The 18,327-nt window shown below is 46.1% G+C and overlaps 1 protein-coding gene across 5 annotated transcripts in view; it reads right to left on the bottom strand.

The window, feature by feature from the left end:
* The window catches only part of USP30 (ubiquitin specific peptidase 30), a 27,875-nt gene extending 9,548 nt beyond the window's left edge, over positions 1–18,327 (bottom strand). The window contains exons 1-7 of one of the 5 annotated variants that reach the window (XR_003436671.1): positions 18,151–18,322; positions 15,303–15,412; positions 13,977–14,159; positions 8,178–8,281; positions 3,667–3,765; positions 2,877–2,922; positions 1,661–1,755 (exon numbers count right to left, since the gene is read on the bottom strand). Coding sequence is in view for 4 of the 5 variants with exons in the window: in XM_027124479.1 (XP_026980280.1) it covers positions 1,661–1,755; positions 2,877–2,922; positions 3,667–3,765; positions 8,178–8,281; positions 13,977–14,159; positions 15,303–15,412; positions 18,151–18,233 (720 nt within the window). In the remaining variant the exon portion in view is untranslated. Of the gene's footprint in view, positions 1–1,660; positions 1,756–2,876; positions 2,923–3,666; positions 3,766–8,177; positions 8,282–13,976; positions 14,160–14,273; positions 14,670–15,302; positions 15,413–18,150 lie in introns of those variants that run through there. The other 4 variants (XM_027124479.1, XM_027124480.1, XM_027124481.1 and 1 more) reach the window with 4 other exon arrangements.

Genomic DNA, 18,327 nt, shown 5'->3' with positions numbered 1-18,327 from the left:
AAGGAGTCTTACTAGAGATAAGGAGGGACATTTTATCACGACAGTAAGAGTCGACTCATCATAATTAATTCATGTGTATGTGCCTAACAGCAAAGTCTCAAAAGAAATTCAGCAAAAATAGAACTAAAGAAATAAAAAGAAACAAATTCTAGCAAACACTTAAGGAAAAAGCAATACCAATATTACCCAAAGACCTTGAGGAAATAGAGGCAGGAATACTTCCCAGCTTATTTTATGAGGCTAGCATAACCCTTATAATAAAACCTGAGAAAGACATTACAAGAAAATCATAAACATAAAACACAAATAGCCTTCAGAAAATGTTAGCAAACCAAATCTAGTAATATATAAAAAGAATGACATCACAATAAAATGAAATTTATCCCAGAAACACAAAGGTAGTTTAACATTAGAAAAATCAATCACTGTAATTCACCATATTAACAGAATGAAAGAAAAAAAAAGATCATCTCAATATATGTAGAAAAAGCAAGACAAAATCCAATTATTAGTCATGATAAAAACTCTCAGCAAACTAGGAATAGAAAAGAACTTTCTCAGTGTGATAAAAGGAGAATAGAAAAACTCAAAGATAACATCATACTTAATTACGAAACACCAAATATTTGTTTCTTAAGATTTGAAACAAGGCAAAAGTGGAAACAACCCGATGTCCATCCGCTGATGAATGGATAAACAAAATGTGATCTATCCATATGATGGAATATTATTTGGTAATAAACAGGAATGAAGTACTGATACATGATACAACATGTGGAAGAACCCTGAAAACATTATGCTGAGTGAAAGAAGCTAGTCTCAAAGCACCATATGATTCCATTTATATGAAACGTCCAGAATAGACAAACTATATAGAGACAGAAAGTAGATTAGTGGTTTCCTAGGGCTGACAGAGTGTGGGGAGAAATGAGAAATGACTGCTAACGGGTACAGGGGTGGTTTTTTTGTGTGTGCGGGAGCAAGGGGTGGGTGATGAAAAATATTCTAAAACTGACTGAGGTGACAGTTGTACAATTCTCTATTTTTGCATCATGCTCAAAATTTTGCATAATAAAAATTTAAAATCTCAAAAGCAAAACACACACACATACACACACACACACACACACACACACACACACACACACCCCAAAAAACAGCCCTAGAATCTGTTGTGTTCACCATGGGTATAGACCCAACCTTAGGACTCAAAACACTGCCAATCACAATGGGTCTGCTGCTCTTGGTACAGAAGATGCCATCTGAGAATCAACTGATATGTCAGCACTGACCAAGGGGGGGCAGTGGGTCCACCAAGCCTACAGACCCCAGAAAAATCACAGAAGCCAGACACCAATGTCAGTCCTCATGCTCTGGACACTTCATGAATCTTTTTTTTTTTTTTTTGCGGTACGCGGGCCTCTCACTGTTGTGGCCCCTCCCGTTGCGGAGCACAGGCTCTGGAGGCGCAGGCCCAGCAGCCATGGCTCACGGGCCCAGCCGCTCCACGGCATGTGGGATCTTCCCGGACCAGGGCATGAACCCCTGTCCCCTGCATCGGCAGGCGGACTCTCAACCACTGCGCCACCAGGGAAGCCCCATGAATCTTAACTTAAATAAAACCTTGCCAGAAAATATCAAGTATTGGTATAGTATTTACCTGGTGCTCACAGTGTTTGCAGACCATGTTACTAGTAAGTCTTCCATGAAAAGGATGCTGGGACTTCCAGTGGCTGGATGTGGGATGAGGTGACCCTGGAATACAGAACACCTTTGGATAGGCCACCTCTAGCCCTCTGGCACCAACCTCAAAATTCACCCCCCTTCTTAGTATGTGGTAGACACACCTTCTTTAGAAAAAAAAAAAAAAGTTCCTGAAAAGGACACTGAAAGAGCTTCCCTTACTGAAATCCATCAAAAACACAACCAGTTCCCTTCACAGGAGAATTTACACAGGTCCTTAAATGTGGTTTCTATATAATAGGCACAGCCACATTTAAAAAAGAAATTTGTGTTTGATAATGTCTTTTTACAAACATTTGCTTCAAATGTTTGAGATGTCACAAGAATGATACCACTGGTGAACATTCCATAAAGTGAGATAAACCTCTGAAATCATCAGAATAAGCAAGTTCTGAAAAACACGAGCTTTGGGGGGGATAGGATGGGGGCTAGCGGAATAAACACAGCAGCGTGGTGTGCTAGTTGGAACCACGGGCGCCAGGTCAGGCCAGCCTGGGCTGGGTCCTGGCTTTGCTTATTAGCCACGTGACCAGAGCCAGAGACTTCATCCCTGTAAGCCTCAGTTTGCTGGAAATGGGGATAATTATGACCCCACTATCCTCCATACCGCCAACTTCATAGAGCTGTTGGGAGGCTTAAGTGAGATATTACGGTGCCTGGCACACGGTATGGACCCAAAAGAGAATTGTTCTCATTACTACCAGTGTGCAAAGGAATGGATACGTCATTTTTTTTTAAGTGTTAAGAAAACAGTAATTTCCTTCCAAGGAGGAAGGGGTCATTTGCAGGAATAGTTGGCCAAAGTGTAAATGCTGAGGACACGGCAGTTTCAGCTTATTGAGTTCACCAGAGGACCAATTCAAGAAGGTCAAGAAAAACCCTAGTTTGAGGGAGAAGTAAGTCCGTTCAGAGGAAACTGAGCAGGGCTCGGGTGTGATGGAACAATTCAAAATGTTCACCAGGGGGACAGTTTAAAACTGTTCCCAAAACACAGGTTCCTTTCAAGTACACACACTCCAAGTCAGAATGGGTGTCACCAGAAAAAACATTATTTTTAGAAAACATAAAGCAAAGTATTGTCATTTCTAAAAAGGACATATCTCACGTGTTACAGTTCAATGGAAAATGACTACCTCTGGTGTGGCAGGTGATCTGTCTGGGAGTCATTTCTGACTGCTGCTGTAGGGGACGAAAAAGAGAGAGGCTGAAAACCCTACTGCAATCTCTCTGATCACCCACCCTCACCCCACGCCTAAATCTCACAAGTTTCTGTGCTGACTGCACAGTTCAAAATCAACTTTATTTATTTATATATTTCTTTACTTTTGGGCCATGCCGCTCGGCACGTGGGATCTTAGCTCCCCGACCAGGGATCAAACCCGAGCCCTCTGCCTTAGGAGCATGGAGGCTTAACCACTGGACCACCAGGGAAGTCCCTCAAAGTCAACTTTAAACCAAGCTTCCTAAAAGGGGCCTTAATTATGCTCTCTGGTTGGTTACTGTACCTGTTCCTTCACCAAATGCAATTGAACATACTGCCTCTCCGGAATACTCCCCCCCTTTTACTAATTAACTTTTATCAACTCCCTAACATTTATAATGTGCCAGAGAAATAAGATTCATTTAGCATTCCTGTGGCTCCTTGTTCTCCTGTATTAAATAGGGGGGGAAATACATTCTTTCACCTCAAGCCCAACACAGACTGAAGCAGGGAATCGTTGTTAAGAGCTCGACATCTCTAACCAAAGTCACCGGCTGCCAAGCGTGATGTTTAAGACCCTCCCCCAGCCTCACTCCCACTACTGGGTTTTTATCGACTCTTACTTTTGAGTTTAAAGTTACACGAACATTACATTTGTATTCCCTGTACCTGTTCGATATGCACAGACCGCATTCATTGTATCGAGAGTGTTAATGGTTTACCTCTAGGGAATGCACGTCAAACAGATGTGTGACCCGGGGCTGGTGGTCCCGCTCATCCTCCAAAGACGAGGTAATGACATGGAATAACTCATGAGCGTCCTGTCAAAGGGCAAAGCATTCTTCAGAGTGGCCCGAAGAGGCCGCGGCAACGTCAGAACCACCCCTGTGTGGACCACCAGGAAGACCCCCTATGGCTAAGGTGGGCAGAATTTGCTTTCCACCTTCTCAAGGCCCAGTGCGTTAAATGGAAATGGTTACATCCTAGACATCTTCACGAGTAAAGGCCCTCAAGGGAGAGGCCCAAGGAGAGAGAGAAGGAACGAATGCCGGGTGGGCAGGCTTGACGCTGATCTGAGCCATCTCTGAGCCTGGTTTAGCTTTACTGAGACGGCTCTGACCTCTGCTCTACCTGACTGCTGTTTTGTTTTCATTGTGGTAAAACACGCACCCAATTTAAGCTTTTTAAGTGTACAGCTCATCGGCATTAAGCACATTCACACTGTTGTGCTACCATCACCCCCGTCCATCTTCAGAACTTTTTTCATCTTCCCAAATGGAAACTCCACGCCCACTAAACACTAACTCCCCAATCCCCCGCACCCCTGAGCACCCACTGTTCTCCTCTGTTGTCTATGAATTCCGCTTATCCTCAGATAAGTGGAATCAGACAGTATCTGTCCTTTTGTGACTGACTTGTTTCACTTAGCACAATATGCCGGTTCATCTATGACGTAGCACAGAATTTCCTTCCTTTTAAAGGCTGAGTAATACTCCACTATGCACACCCATCACATCTTGTTTATCCATCAGCCATCGATGGGCAGGTGAGCTGCTTCCGCCTTTCAGCTGCCGTGAATGATGCTGCTGTGAACCGGGCTACACAAAATATCTGAGTCCCTGCTTTCAACTCTTTCGGGCGTACACCCAGAGCAGAATTGCTGCCTCATGTGGCAGGGGACTATTTTTTAAGGATCAACTCAAACGCCCCTCTCCCCAAAAGCCAAAGCAACCCAGACTCTCCTGGGATGGGCAGCCCGTCCCCCCTGAACTCTGATGCGGCGGATACTCATTGGGCTGCCACTCTTGGCTCTGTCCACGGTCACCAGAGCGATCTGTTTCTAAAGGCAAATGACTTTTCTCTTCTGCTTTCAACCTCCCGACGGCCTCCACTGCTGCAGTGAACGGCTCCCTTCTTAGCTGGCTGGCCAGCCCTGACATGCCCCGGCCCTAGAACCTTCTCCCCGCCCCGCCGCGCCCCAGCCCCTGGCCTTCTCTTGCTCCCTGAATGTGCCAAGCCGGCTCCCACCTCAGACCTGGGTCTTTCCCGCGCCCGGGTCTTCACGCCTTCACGCAGCCGCCTCTCTCTCATCCTTCAGGGCTCCTCAGGGAACCCTCCGCCACCAGCCCTCCCTGACCTAACCTCACCCCCGGCCATTCAGCAGCGGCCCCGCAGGCTCTCCCTCCAAACCACCCGCTGAATCCCTGAGGTCTCTCCACTGCCCTGCCTCAGCCCCGGCCTGAGCTGGACCCTCCCCGGCCTGGGTGTCTGCACACCGCCAGCTTTCCTCTCTGCTCCCGTCCTGCCCCCCTGCACCCCTCCTGTACACAGAGGCCGGCATGGTCCTGTTCACGTTAGGTCGGGCCAAAGCGGTCCCCTGCCAAAGCTCCGAGCGGCTCCCCCTGCACGCAGAGCAGAAGCCCAGCTCCAGCCCTTGGCCTCCCAGGCCCTGCAGTCCCCACAGCCCCCTCTCCTCCGCCGCTTGCCCTGCCCTTCCTGCCCTTCTCAACTCTGTGTGCTTGCAGCTGCTCGAGGCTTTTGCCCCGGCTCTGCTCCTCCGGCTGGCACGCTGTGCCCACAGCACCCCGGGCCTCGCTCCTCATTAGACTCCAGGTCTCAGCTGAAACCTCAGGTCTCTAGGGAAGCCGCCCCCTCTAAAGGAGTCCCCCTGCCGCTTTCCTCTCACCGCCCGTCCGCCCCACACTTTCTCACGTCACCTTCTTAGCACATGTTAAAGTTACCTGTGGACGGTCTGCAGCCCCACCCTCACTACACCGCGAGCTCCTTGAGCACAGGGTCCCTGCAAGTCACACCTGATACTACCACCCAGCGCCCTCAGCAGGCCCTTCCCGAGGCCGGCATTCCATAAGCATTTGTTGCACATATAAATGAATCCCCTCTGAGGCTGTGACCAGCAGTTGGCGAGAGAGTGATGGAGAGTCCAAGGTAAGTAAGGCAAGGCTCTTGCCCTCAGGGACTCACAACCCAGGGGCAGACATGGCAGCCTTGCTACTATCTAGCAGTGCAATGCTATGGCCCTGTTATGACCAGTGAGCCCTGGACATGGAGCTGAGGGAGGATCATCTCTTCCTGCAAGGCTCGGGGAGCCTTGACAGACCAGGCATCTGGGCCAGCCCATGAAGCATGAGCAATGGTTCACCACAGAGAAAAATCCCAAGACAGGATGGAGTCGGATCCAAAACCTATTCTGTCACCGTCAGCCATGTGATTACTTGGCCTTGAGAAAAGGAACAGTATCGCAGAAGAGCTGAAGAGCAGCCACTTTAGCGCCAGACTGGCTTGAATCCTGGCTCTGTCACTCAAATAGCTGTGTGACTTTGGGCAAGTCACTTGACTGCTCTGAACCTCAGTGTTCTCATCTGTAAAATGGGGATAGTAACAGTAACTCCTTACAGGGCTGTGGTGAGGATTCAATCAGATAATTCACATGCCTGGCCCAAAGCACCCCACAGCTCTAGCTGTAGACACTGAAAAGTGGTTGGATGACCAGATCATTAATAGTGAAGGTGTGGACAAGGCCCCATGCTAGATGCTCTGGGTACCTTCAAAGAGGAACAGAACCAGAGACAGACATGCTTTCTCCTTCCCACACATACTACGGCACTCTGTGGCTCAGGGTCAGACACTGGAAATACTCCCCAGGAGCAACTGGGACTTAAGTGGGTCCTTGACAGAAGAGCAGGACTTAGAAAAGGAATGTGGGCAAAGAATGTCGCCTGTCTTATCAGTAAACAAAGGACGTTGCTGGCCACCAAGCCATCAGCTCTTGCAGCCGCCCCCTACTGTGTCCTCTGAGAGCATTCAAGATGGAGAAAGGCAGGATACCGGCCCTAGACAGCTAAGGGGCATCTCCAAGGAATGATTTCAATGAACTCAGACACTTGCATCTTCCCTTACACAGAAAAATGCTAAATTCATTAACTTGACATGTCTGTTTTTTCTTTAATTAACAGTAATCTTCTGATGTTCTATCTGTTTTTGTTTTTGTTGATTTTGCAAACACTTGATATATCCTGCTCCTCCCTTACCTCTTGCGAGCAGTCCCTCAGAGCTATCTGAGAGGCTGCCTCCCGGGCTTAAGTCCTCAGGACGTCTGTCAAATAAAACCTAATTCTCAACTTTGAGGTTGTGCATTTTTTTTTCAGCCGACAGGTATCTGACGTTAAGGACTAAATCTCAGTCACTGTCTCAGTTTAGAGAAATGCAAAATGTAGCTAAATAATTCCAGTTACCAGAGGAGGATTTAAAAAGTATTCTCTAAATGGAAAAATATTTCAACATATAATCGAGAAGCACTGTTAAGAAAGTATAGGATACTCCCAACGTCGTGTTTAAGAAGTAACACATACATGGCTTCAGATGGAAGTGGAAACAGAGATCATCTCTAAAGAAGAGGGGAGAGAGGAAGCCTTCCTGCCTCACTTCTCCGTTTTTACATGCCTCCTGCTTCAGCCCCACAGTTTTGGGAGCCCAGGGGCTCTGGTCCAGGGGCTCCCTGGGGGAGGGAGAAGCAGCCAACCCAACGCTGGCCAGGGCCAGCCTGGAAATGTGGCGGCGGGGATGGACCGCCGAAGTGTACACAAACAGAAGCGAAAGTTTTGGTCCCTAGAGCTTCACTCTCTCAGCCTCAGCCTCGTCCTCTGGGGAAGAGGAGGAGGGTGGCCAGTACCAAAGAAGACAAGGAAGCTGTAGTCGTGGAAAAGGGGGGTGGGAGTGGCTGGAGGAAGGCCCTGGGACTGCATATGACAGCTGCTCAAGGTTTGCGGCCACTTTAACCCAGCCTCCGAAGACTGATTTTTTTTTTAATGAAGGTATAGTCTAAAAAAGAGTCTCACCCAAACCTCTGAGCCTCTAAGGTAAAGCCACCTGCTTCTCTCTAATAGGCCCCAGATGTCCCCACCATCCACTGAAATGCAAAGTCACTCAGGAACTAAAAATCTTTCCCTCTTTGGCAGCTGTGTGCTCACGCCCTACCCTGTGAACCTTCCCTCTCCCCTGATTGCGAGAGCAGGAATAAAGTTCACAATCTGGTCTCGGGACACTAAGGCTGTCTAAAATGTCACAGAAATGTCCACGCAGGTCAGACAACTGCAAGGTCAATGCTGGCGTTTATTCTTCCCGCTGCAGCAATGCAGCTGTTTCTGGAGCTCAGGCCCCACCTCATTAGTGGGAAACGTTCTCCAAGGAAACCTGCTTTGAATGTTGTGTTCACCTGCTCTTCAAACGAAGAGATCTGCCATCTGTACATTCTTAAGACGTCCAACAAGCAGCTTGCATCCAAGACCTCTTCATCAGTGACTTCTTGGCAGGATAAAGCTGGGAACAAAAAAGGAGCACAGTTATTAAGTGAACCAGCATGACAACCAACCAGAAAAGCTGCACAGCACAACGTGTCAAAGCTAATTAATAATGTAAGGACTGTAAAATTCACCTTGGAATTATATCTCTTTCATTATTCTTCCTTGTAGCCTTACCCAATGCTTAGTACACTAGTAGACACTTCGTGTTTGTCGAATGAATGTAATTTTTCATGAGGCTGCACCATTTAAATGAAGTAATTGACTTTCAGATATCTGAATTACTATCATCAATATAAATTTACTGTTGCAAGATTTGTAGTGAATAAAATGATTTTAACTCACAACTCTGAGGGACAGGAGGGCCTTTAAACCACCAGCCTTTAAACAACCATCTGGTCCAACCCTACACTCACTGCCCTAACCCCTCTCTACAGGACTCTCTCCTGTGGCCATAAGGCCTTCTCTGGGACTTGTTTGCATTTGAGTTTCTGATTATCACCGCAAAGCATCAAGCTCTATAGGGCAGCCTGAAACGGTCTTCTGAGTTGTTTACTTTTCAATCAAGGTAGAATCAAGCCTAACAGACAAAAATAAAAGTCTGATGGGCTTATGAATTTATATTACAATTACATCTAGATGGGGGTTGGCAAACTTTTCCTGTAAGGGGTCAGCTAGTAAACATTTTAGGCTTTGCAGGTGTCTGTAGCAACTACTCATCTCTGCCCATGTAGCACAAAAAGCAGCCATAGACGACAGATAAGTAATATTACATATTACATAAATAATATGTAATATTACATATTACATAGATAATATGTAAACAAATGACCATGGCTGTGTTTCAATAAAACTTTATTCACAAAAACAGGCGGTGGGACTTCCCTGGTGGTGCAGTGGTTAAGAATCCGCCTACCAATGCAGGGGACATGGGTTCGAGCCCTGGTCCGGGAAGATCCCACATGCCACGGAACAACTAAGCCCGTGAGCCACAACTACTGAAGTCCGCATACCTAGAGCCTGCACTCCACAACAAGAGAAGCCACTGCAATGAGAAGCCCGCACACCGCAACTAAGAGTAGCCCCCGCTCGCCGCAACTATAGAAAGCCCATGCGCAGCAACAAAGACCCAATGCAGCCAAAAGTAAATAAATAAAGTTATTTAAAAAAAAACAGGCGGTAGGCCAAATTTGGCCCAAGGGCCATAGTTTGTTAATTCCTGATCTTGACCACCCCCCGTCCCACAGCATATTATTATGGACCAGTATATCACACTGGGCCAGTACTGCTAGTGCAGAGGAGATAAAAATACAGGAGCCTGCCCTCTCAATGCAGTTTCTGGGAGCTCCGTGATTCTCCAGATAAACTAAGCCAGCCTGTTTCTCCTCCTTGATTTGCAGTCAGTGAACTTGAGAGAGAGCTCTGAATACTTCAGACTCTGACTCTGGAGGGTCTGAACATTGCCAACGCCACCCCTCTCAGAACATGGCTGGTGCCGTGGGTGGTGACCTGCGGTGGAGAAGCAGCAGCGTTGGCAGCCAGTAGCCAGTTATCAGTGCAAATAAACCCTGAGGTCAGACCTTTACCCTCCAGTATGAAGGAGACCCGTCAGGAGAGGTCCTGTTCCTTCCTTCTTCCTCCTGCATGCCGAGGCAGCCCTTCTGTTAGCTTTTACCCTCCCAAGGAAAATCTGAATGTCCCCTTCAGCCCAATTTTGCCGAAAATGCTGTGTGGCAATGTGGCAATGTCCACTAATTTTCATATCCTACAATCCAGCAGTATGACTTTCTCAGGATCTACCTCAGGGAAAGAGGTGCCTATGTGCACGATGGGCACGTACAAGGATGCTCACTGCAGCCTGTTTATGCAGACGAGGCACCGGGAGCAAATGGCTAATTAAACCGGGATGTCTTGCGATTATGGATGCCCTGCAGCTGTAAAGGTGTGTGACGTCTGTAAATCACACGTTTGATAAGGGCTTGAGTCCCAAAATATACAAGGAACTCCTAAAACTCAACAACAACAAAAATACAGAAAACCAAATTAAAAAATGGACAAAAGATCTGAATAGACGTTTCATAAAAAAAACACAAAAACCTCTAGAAATGGCCAATAAACACATGAAAAGATGCTCAACATAACCTATGATTAGGGAAATGCAAATCAAGACCACAATGAGATATCACTTTCACACTCATCAAAAAGACAAGGGGCTTCCCTGGTGGCGCAGTGGTTCAGAGTCCACCTGCCGATGCAGGGGACATGGGTTCATGCCCCGGTCCGGGAAGATCCCACATGCCGTGGAGCGGCTGGGCCCGTGAGCCATGGCCGCTGAGCCTGCGCGTCCGGAGCCTGTGCTCCGCAACGGGAGAGGCCACAACAGTGAGAGGCCCGCGTACCGCCAAAAAAAAAAGACAATAACAAGTGCTGGTGAGGATGTGGAGAGCTGGAACATCTGTGCACTGCTGGTGGGAATGTAACATGCCAAGGCTGCTATGGAATGCAGTATGGTGATTCCTCAAAATAGTAAACAGAATTACCATTTGATCCAGCAATTCCACTTCTGGGTCTATACCCCCCAAAGTTAAAAGCACGGGCTTGAACAGATATCTGTACACCAGTCTCCACAGCAGCATTATTCACAATGGCCAAAAGGTGGAAACAACCCAAGCATCCACTGACCTATAAATGGATAAACAAAATGTAGTGTGTATATACATACATATACACACACAGCGGAATATTACTCATATCCAGCCTTAAAAAGGAGTGAAATTCTGACACATGCTACAATGTGGTTGAACCTCAAGGACATTATGCTAAGTGAAACAAACCAGACGTAAAAGGACAAATATTGTATGATTCCACTTAAATATGGTATATAGTCAAACTCATAGAGACAGAAAATAGAATAGTAGTTACCAGGGTCTGGGGGTAGTGGAAAATGGAAAGTTATTGTTTAATGGATACAGAGTTGCAATATGGGAAGGTGCAAACTTTCTGGATATGAATAGCGGTCATGGTTGCACAACAATGTGAATATACTTAATACTACAGAACTGTTTACTTGAAAATGGTTATGGTGGTAAATTTTACATTACGAATATTTTACCTCAAATATTTATTTATTTATTATTTATTTATTTATGTATTTATTTTATCTTTGGCTGCATGTGGCCTTTGTTTCTGTGCACGGGCTTTCTCTAGTTGTGGAGAGCGGGGTCGACTCTTCATTGCGGTGCGCGGGTTTCTCATCGCAGTGGCTTCTCTTGTTGTGGAGCACGGGCTCTAGGCGCGCAGGCTTCAGTAGTGGTGGTGCACAGGCTTAGTTGCTCTGTGGCATGTGGGATCTTCCCGGACCAGGGCTCAAACCCGTGTCCCCCTGCATTGGCAGGCGGATTCTTAACCACTGCGCCACCAGGGAAGCCCCTTCACCTCAATTTTTTAAAATGGGCAAAGGATATGAGTTGGCAGTTCACAGAAGACAAAATACATGAGACCAGTAAACTCACAAAAAGAAAAAAAAAAACGGTGAATGAGGCAGAGCTACAAGTAATGAAATGGCCATTTTTCTAATACATATCATGTTATTTGGTCATGAAAAAACAAACAAAACAATGTATCATTTCTGTGGGTATTTAGAAACGCAGTTAAATGCACGGAACGTGGTTTGGAAGGTTACACTCATCTTCTACTTTTGGGAAGGAAGGAAAGGAGCGGGTAGTGATAAAGAGAATTTTAGCCTTATTTGTAATGCTTTAATTTTTCAACAAGAAGAATTTACTCATGAATTACTTATATAATGAAAAACGATTTCTAAAAACCAAAATGAAAGACACTGAGAAGCAGAAGCAGAGAAGGAAGGATATAATGGGAGGACAACACCTAACCCTACATTATGACACCCATGTGGACATGTCAGTTCTTAACACAGTCTTTGGGATGGTATGTTTTTTTTTTTAACAGGGCAGTAAAAGAAATTATTTTCAAGTTGCCTCTTTTTTTTTTCAAGTTGCCTCTTATACAGAAGAGCAGAACTTACTTTTCATACTGGTTTCTGTGTCAAGCTGAGATCATACCTCAGTGAAGCAATATTTAGCTGAGTGTTTTTAAAATCCAATTTTTTTTCTGCCTATGTAATACACGCTTATTATTGAAAGGTTTTTTTTTTTTTTCATGTTTTTAAACTGTCACCTGCACCATGCCAAAAGAGCCATGGCTAACATTTTGGCTTTTTCTGTTCAGCCTTTATCTGTGGAAATTTTTGCTTTGGCTGAAGTAAAATTATACCATATTTCGTACCCCACTCTTTCAAACTTAATAGGATAGCCTATGCCCTCTCCCAAATTAAAAAGAAAACAGAAACATTTCATAAAGATGATGCTTAATGGCTATGCAACATTCCATTGATTGCTTAATCATTCTACTGCTGGATAACCATATTCTTTCCTTTTCCCCCCCATTACCACTAGGCGTTGGAGATCTTTGCACATATAGTCGGCCATCCATACCCACTGCTTCAGCATCCTCAGATTCAACCAAGGATTGAAAATACTAAGGAAGGGAATTCCCTGGCGGTCCAGTGGTTAAGACTCCGCGCTTCCACTGCCAGGGGCCCAGGTTCAATCCCTAGTCGGGGAACTAAGATCCCGCTGCACAGTGCAGCCCCCAAAAAAGAAAATACTCAGGAAAACCAATTCCAGAAAGTTCCCCAAAGCAAAATTTGAATTTGTCAGGCACCGGCAACTATTGACATAGCATTTACATTGGATCGGGTATTATAAGTAGCATAGAGATGATTTAAAGCTTATGGGAGGATGTACATAGGTTACACACAAACACTACACCATTTCATATAAGGGACTTGAGCATCTGCAGATTTTGGTATCTGCGTGTGGGGTTGTCCAGATGCTACAGGAGGAAACCCAGCTCTACAGTCAAAAAAAGTGGTTTCAAAATGAAGTTAGATTGGTGGCTTCCTAAAACCTTTACCAAGCCCTGTACACTGTGACTCTCCAAGCTCGGGGCCAGTATTGGGCCAGTCCCACACCTGTTTGCCCTGAGAACTCCACTGCAGGCTAGTGTAAATCATAGTCCACCAATTACTTGGTCAAACGGTACTGAACATTTTGCAAGCTATTACTGTGTGGTTCCACTGTTTTCCAGAAAGGCTGCCCCAAGTTACACCACCACCAGCATTTATGAACGTGTCACCCAACAGCTAGCTGGTCAGGATTGTGGATTTTCCAATCTTTGCTGACAGGCCAAAAAAATGGTACCTCACTATTATGTTATTTATATTTCTTTGATGATGGCCAAATTGCTTATCTTGTTCGTTAGATGCATTCTGTATCTATCTCAATACAATCTGTATTATTTCTTTTGTGAATTACCTTATTTCCTAGGCTAAGACACTTTTTGTTTTTAAACTTTGATGTTTGTGAAACCAGAGTACTTCTTACAGTCAAAATGCTTAAATGGAAGTGGATTTTTCTCCTTCCCTAAAAAGCTGTTACTAAACTGACAAGTTTTAAAATAAACGATTACAGCTTTGATTAAAAACAAAAACACCTGTCTCTATCTATTGGGCCCTTAGTGCTTTTATCATGATAGGTATGATCTTTTTCTACATAAAGGCTATTAACCTTTTGCCTGCCATCTGGGCTGCTGCTTTGAAAATGCACAGCACGCCCTTTACATTTCCAGGTAGGTACCTTTCAAGAGATGCAACAGTGTCAAGGATAAGCGCTGCTGTTGGGGGGACTCCTCCTGACCCCTGGTGTACTGGGTGGTGAACTCTTCCAGCCACTTGATGAAGGTGGGGCAGGCAGACAGGCCTTGCAGCAGGGAGTTCATGAAGCAGGTGTTCCCCAGGTTGACAAGGCCAGGCACAAGCCCTAAAAAAGTGGGGGGAACAAGAGAACAGCGCATCGCATTGGACCATCTCCTTTATCTTCTCCCATTTGGGACCCAGAATTCCTGCACCGTGGCCTTGGATTGAAAACCCCTACCTCAGAAAGTCCTCATCCACAGAGAGCAGGGGGCCAGGCATCCTGTCCTAGCCGAGGCCCAGTCCTACCACTGCTCCTTCAGGGGACCGTAAGCCGCAGAAGGACAGTCCGGGCCGCGTGTGACTACTGAAATGCACCAGGGTGTCTGGCACAGCCTGGCTTCCATTGAATGTTCAGAGACACTTAGTAACCTCTCTCTCTCTTTCTCTCCCTCACTCTCTCTCTTCTTTGTTAAGAAAGCAATGTTTCTCACAACAGAAGAAAACAATTGTTCTGTTCCTGTTCCCCAGGACAATGATTTTGTTCTTATAATCAGTGGGAAAGACACCACTACTGCCATTCTGATCAGTCCTTCTGCAAAGAGATCAACAAAATCTGACACACTTCCCTCTTCCGCTGAAATTAAAAAACAAAAACAAACAAAAACAACTTTTTATTATGAGAGTTCTCAAACATGCACAAAAGAAGAGTAGATATCTAATGAACCCCAGTTACAACCATCCCCAGAATTAACAGTGATCAACATTTTGCTACACCTGTCCCTTTTATATATTTATTTATTTTGGCTGAATTTTAATCAATATAAGTAGAGCAACATGGACAAAGGGGGGAATTTTTAAAAATAAGGAAATAGATTTTTGTGTTAGTGAAGAAACAAACTTGAAACATTTACTAGTGACTAGCAGCTATTCAGTGAAAGCACAAAGGCATCACACAATTAGGCAACTGTACAACTGAAAAACACAATGGCCATAGCAATGAGAACATTTAGACAATTAAGCCACTTGAAATTTTTCATTACGAAGCATGTCTCAAACTCATGACCTTAGTGCGGGTGAAATATAAATCTTTTTACTATGGGGTATAACATAATGAATCATTAAAATTAACTTCTGTTTAAAAGAAAGTACTACTGACAAAATTGAAGATACAAGAGAACCAAAAATGTCTTCCCCTTTCTGTACTGTTTTTAAACAATAAGAGTTTGGGTCCAGTCTATAGACCATGATCCAAAGGCTTCATTCTTACCTTTTCTACGCTTCTTTCTTTCTGTAATGGGACCCCAAATAACATATATTCCTGCTGCTAGTGCAGCGGCAATTCCACCTATAACACCCCAGTTCTTCATGAGTTTATATCTAAAAAAGAAAATAAGTTTACTGTCTTCCCTCATCACAAATGCAATGTGTGTATATACAGGTACAGGTACACAGAAATAACATTTCATCAAAATAACCACTGGCCTGCCAAATACCTTGCTTTCAGATTAAAGTAATATACAGTATAGGATTATGTCTTGAAAATCAGCACATTTAGACATTAGGATTTGAAACCTAAGTCAGAGCACAACCTCCCCAGAGCCCCACCGGCCAGGGCTTTCCTCCTGCTCTGCCTCTCATTCTGCTGCCATACCGGCCCCGCCACCCCGGCCACAGCCAAGCTCCCACCCCAGGGCCTCTGCACTGCGCTCCCTCTGCCTCAGATGCTGTTTCCCCAGGTCCCACTGCTTGGCTCACTCCCTCCCCATCCCTTCACTTCTAACAAACTACTAGAACCTGCACTCGTGGCCCTTTTACCCAGTTCTACGTTTTCTTTTTACCACAGAGCTCACCACCTTCCAACCTAACTTTCACTTATTCACCACGTTTATTTTCGGTCTCCCGCAACTGAAATGCAAAGTCCCCACTTTGCAGGGATCTTTGTTTTACACACTAACATATCCCAAGTGTTTCCAAGTATTTAGATCACATAGTAGGTTCTTGATAATGCTTATTGAATGATTGGGACCTGGAGAAATATAGAAACGGATTTATCTTGTAGGTTATTAAACGGGGTAAGGCAGAGGCATACAATAGTATAAAAGATCTTCTAAATATTTATTATATTACAGTTTTCTTCATTTGAGGCTTGACTCGAATACTGAAGTTATTCTTTTACTACAAATAAAGAAATTTCACCAGTAACTTAAAACACTGTCTTCATACACAGTTATGTATTTCCACTAAATAAGGCAACCAATATATGTACCTACATATATCTGTGCAATATATACCTATATATATGTGTTAGCTACATATATGTGTGTGTTTAAAATATTCTTATCCCCATGTATGGATCATGTGAATATTGTTTTGACCTCAACTCAGTCAACGTTAACTCAGGGAAGAGCCACTGGTAATACTAGTAACTCTGTCTACAACAACCAACATTTTTCCAATGTCATGGCTGATGTGATACACAACTGATGACTGAATTTCAAATAAATCTTTGTTCTCCCAAGACAGTGTCGGTAGAATGTGCACAGAATTTGGTTAAGAAAGTGGAATTCCATAATCTGGTTCAGTTCTGGTTCTGCTATTCCCTATGGTGTCACTGCACCTTCTAAGCCTCAGCTTCCTCATCTGTACAATGGGGACAATTGTGAGACCTACCTTACAGAATTATTGTAAAGACTGAATAAGTGCTAATGCATGGGGTGCATAGTAAGAGCCTAACAAATATTAGCTGCTGCAATTATCAAGTATTATAATCTCAGCTTCATTCATGAAAGTTATTCTTGAAGTTTCTTAATGCAACATTGTGCTGATTTTTACACAATAGGTATATTCACGTGAGGCCACGTGGATCTGAACTCATGTCTGTTGGGCTGCCAAGTCTGTGCTTCAAACCAGGAAGCTCATGGGGAAATTGAAGGACAGAATGTCAAAAGGATGGGAGAGAGGGCCTGCCTAGGTCCTATGAAGGGCATGGATAAAAAATCCAGGGCCAACTCTGGAAACTCCACAACACGAGGAGAGTAGTGGAGGCTGGAAGTGAAAAGATCTGGCTTCTCCCCACAGCTCTGCTGTCAGCTCAGCTGTAGGACCACAGGCATGGCCACTGCAAGGCCCGTGTCCCAACTACAGAATGGGGGCACTGGACAGGATCGCCACTGAGGACTTCCAACCCTGGGATGATAAGCTCTTTAGACTGCTCCAGTTCCAGAGGGAGGAAGCTGACCTGAGCGATGGGTCTCAGTCATTTAGGGTCAGGAAGGGGGCTTGGGGGGAGGGACGGAGCCACACTGCTCAGCTCTGAAGCCTGGAGCCCGAGGGAGGGTGGATAAGAGAAGGGACATAGGGACACTGACAGGGTTGAGAACCCGTACTATTGGGGGTCCTAGCAGGAATGTGGGATCTTAACAGGACTGGGAGCCTTAACAGGTTAAGGGGTCCTGATTGGTTTAGGTGCCCTTGCAAGATAAGGAGCCACTAATTAGATTAGGGACCCATACAGACTAAGGGATCCCTGGCAAAAGTGTGTGTGGGGGGGTGTGACAGGAAGACGGGTACTGACAAAGTGCGGGTGGGGGGCGCTAGCAAGCCCGGGGCACTTTACAGGGTTGTGAGAACCATGGCAGGACTGGGGAGCTTGACAGGTTGGGGAACCCTAGCAGGCCAGGTACTGACATGACTAGGGAGCCCAGAAGGATTGGGGGTGTCTTGAAAGGATGAAGGGGTCCGGTAAGGCCTGCGAGGCGCTGAGAGCTCCGAGGGGGCCATTGACAAGGCTGAGGATCCCTGCAAATTCTGGGGACAATGACAGGATTACAGGAGGCACTGGCAGGCGGAGGAGGGGGGTGGAGGGGGCACTGATAAAACTGGGAGCGCCAGCACAATTGGGGAGTGCCGACAGAATCGCCGTTGCCTGGAGGCCCGTCGCCCTTCCCGCCCCAAGGCCTGGGCCTCCAACACTTCGGGACGCAGAAACCTCTGGAATGCGCACTCCGGCCCCTGGGGACCCTTACTAGGGCGTGAAAGGGCCGCCACAGGCCAGCCTCGGTACCCTGGTCCCTCTGGTCCCGGACTCCCCGGCCGTCCCGCCCCCCAAAGCTCACCTGACGGCCGCCCCGGTCCGTAGGAAGCGCTGGATGGCCCTGTCGGCCGCGGTCATCGCCGCCTCAGCCCGGCAGCTCAGCATCGCGGCTGCGCGGGAGGCCTGCCGCCACCCCCGCCGCGATCTCCGCGGCCGGACCCAGGGCTCCGGGGGCTCCCGAGACGGCGGAACCCGCGGC

Source organism: Aethalodelphis obliquidens, unplaced genomic scaffold (assembly GCF_003676395.1).
Source record: "Aethalodelphis obliquidens isolate GAN/ISIS:26980383/991018 unplaced genomic scaffold, ASM367639v1 scaffold28, whole genome shotgun sequence".
Taxonomy (NCBI): Eukaryota; Metazoa; Chordata; class Mammalia; order Artiodactyla; family Delphinidae; genus Aethalodelphis; species Aethalodelphis obliquidens.
The sequence above is the reverse complement of the archived record's forward strand: the minus strand, read 5'-3'. Positions and strand labels throughout refer to the sequence as shown.